The following is a 2,506-nucleotide window of genomic DNA, read 5'->3' as shown; positions in this document are numbered from 1 at the left end:
TGGACAAGGCTGAAATACCAGTTCCAACTGCAGTTGATGAAATACGAACTGTTGACAAACTTGAGGAAGACAAAACGCCAAGCCCAGTTGATAAGATGGACAGGGTTGAAATACTCGATCTGACAGCGGTTGATGAAAAACCAACTGTTAGCAAACTAGAGGAAGACAAAACGCCAAGCCCTGTCGATAAAATGGACAAGGCTGAAATACCAGTTACCACTGTAGTCGACGAAAAACCGACTGTTGACAAACTTGAGAAAGATAAAACGCCAAGCCCTGCTGATAAAATGGACAAGGTGGAAAAACCGATTCAGACTGCAGTTGATGAAATACCAACTGTTGACATACTTGAGAAAGATAAAACGCCAAGCCCAGTTGATAAGATCGACAGGGTTGAAATACCAGGTCTGACAGCAGTTGATAAAAAACCAACTGATGACAAACTTGAGAAAGAGAAAACGCCTAGCCCTGTTGATAAGATGGACAAGGTGGAAAAACCAGATCTGACAGCAGTTGATGAAAAACCAACTGTTGGCAAACTTGAGAAAGACAAAACGCCAAGCCCGGTTGATAAAATGGACAAGACTGAAATACCAGTTCCAACTGTAGTCGACGAAAAACCGACTGTTGACAAACTTGAAAAAGATAAAACGCCAAGCCCTGTTGATAAAATGGACAAGGTGGAAAAACCGATTCAGACTGCAGTTGATGAAATACCAACTGTTGACAAACTTGAGAAAGATAAAACGCCAAGCCCTGTTGATAAAATGGACAAGGCTGAAATACCAGTTCCAACTGCAGTTGATGAAATACCAACTGTTGACAAACTTGAGGAAGACAAAACGCCAAGCCCTGTTGATAAGATGGACAAGGTTGAAATACCAGATCTGACAGCAGTAGATGAAAAACCAACTGTTGGCAAACTAGAGAAAGACAAAACGCCAAGCCCTGTTGATAAAATGGACATGGCTGAAATACCAGTTCCAACTGTAGTCGACGAAAAACCGACTGTTGACAAACTTGAGAAAGGTAAAACGCCAAGCCCTGTTGATAAAATGGACAAGGTGGAAAAACCGATTCAGACTGCAGTTGATGAAATACCAACTGTTGACAAACTTGAGAAAGATAAAACGCCAAGTCCTGTTGATAAAATGGACAAGGCTGAAATACCAGTTCCAACTGCAGTTGATGAAATACGAACTGTTGACAAACTTGAGGAAGACAAAACGACAAGCCCAGTTGATAAGATGGACAGGGTTGAAATACTCGATCTGACAGCAGTTGATGAAAAACCAACTGTTGGCAAACTTGAGAAAGAGAAAGCACCAAGCCATGTTGATAAGATGGACAAGGCTGAAATACCAGTTGCAACTGTAGTCGACGAAAAACCGGCTGTTGACAAACTTGAAAAAGATAAAACGCCAAGCCCTGTTGATAAAATGGACAAGGTGGAAAAACCGATTCAGACTGCAGTTGATGAAATACCAACTGTTGACAAACTTGAGAAAGAGAAAACGCCATGCCCTGATGATAAGATGGACAAGGCTGAAATACCAATTCTGACTGCAGTCGATGAAAAACCACCTGTTGACAAACTTGAGAAAGAGAAAACGCCAAGCCCTGATGGTAAGATGGACAAGGTGGAAAAACTAATTGTGACTGCAGTCGATGAAAAACCAACTGTTGACAAACTTGAGAAAGAGAAAACGCCAAGCCCTGTAGAAAAGATGGACAAGGATGAAAAACCAGTTCTTACTGCATTCGATGAAAAACCAACTGTAGACAAACTTGAGAAAGAGAAAACGCCTAGCCCTGATGAAAAGATTGATAAGGCTGAAATACCAGTTCTTACTGCATTCGATGAAAAACCAACTGTTGACAAACTTGAGAAAGAGAAAACGCCTAGCCCTGTTGATAAGATGGACAAGGCTGAAACACCGATTATTGACAAACTTAAAAAAGAGAAAACGCCTAGCCCTGATGATAAGATGGACAAGGTGGAAAAACTAGTTCTGACTGCAGTCGATGAAAAACCAACTGTTGACCAACTTGAGAAAGAGAAAACGCCTAGCCCTATTGATAAGATGGACATGGTGGAAAAACTAGTTCTGACTGCAGTCGATGAAAAACCAACTATTGACCAATTTAAGATAGAGAAAACGCCTAGCCCTGATGATAAGATGGACAAGGATGAAAAACCAGTTCTTACTGCAGTCGATGAAAAACCAACTGTTGACAAACTTGAGAAAGAGAAAACGCCAAGCCCTGTTGATAAGATGGACAAGGATGAAATACCGATTATTGACAAACTTGAGAAAGAGAAAACGCCTAGCCCTGATGATAAGATGGATAAGGCTGAAATACTAATTCTGACTGCAGTCGATGAAAAACCACCTGTTGACAAACTTGAAAAAGAGAAAACGCCAAGCCCTGCTGATAAGATGGACAAGGATGAAAAACCAGTTCTAACTGCAGTCGATGAAAAACCAACTGTTGACAAACTTGA

At 41.1% G+C, this 2,506-nt stretch overlaps 1 protein-coding gene across 1 annotated transcript in view; it reads left to right on the top strand.

Moving 5' to 3' along the window:
• The window catches only part of LOC106122352 (microtubule-associated protein futsch), a 105,069-nt gene that overhangs the window by 79,673 nt on the left and 22,890 nt on the right, over positions 1–2,506 (top strand). Inside the window, exon 9 of the mRNA XM_013318292.1 lies at positions 9–872. Coding sequence (XP_013173746.1) covers positions 9–872 — 864 coding nt within the window. The remainder of the gene's footprint in view (positions 1–8; positions 873–2,506) is intronic.

This window comes from Papilio xuthus, unplaced genomic scaffold, assembly GCF_000836235.2.
Source record: "Papilio xuthus unplaced genomic scaffold, Pxut_1.1 DF826923.1, whole genome shotgun sequence".
Lineage (NCBI taxonomy): Eukaryota > Metazoa > Arthropoda > Insecta > Lepidoptera > Papilionidae > Papilio > Papilio xuthus.
This window is presented reverse-complemented; position numbering and strand designations above follow the sequence as displayed.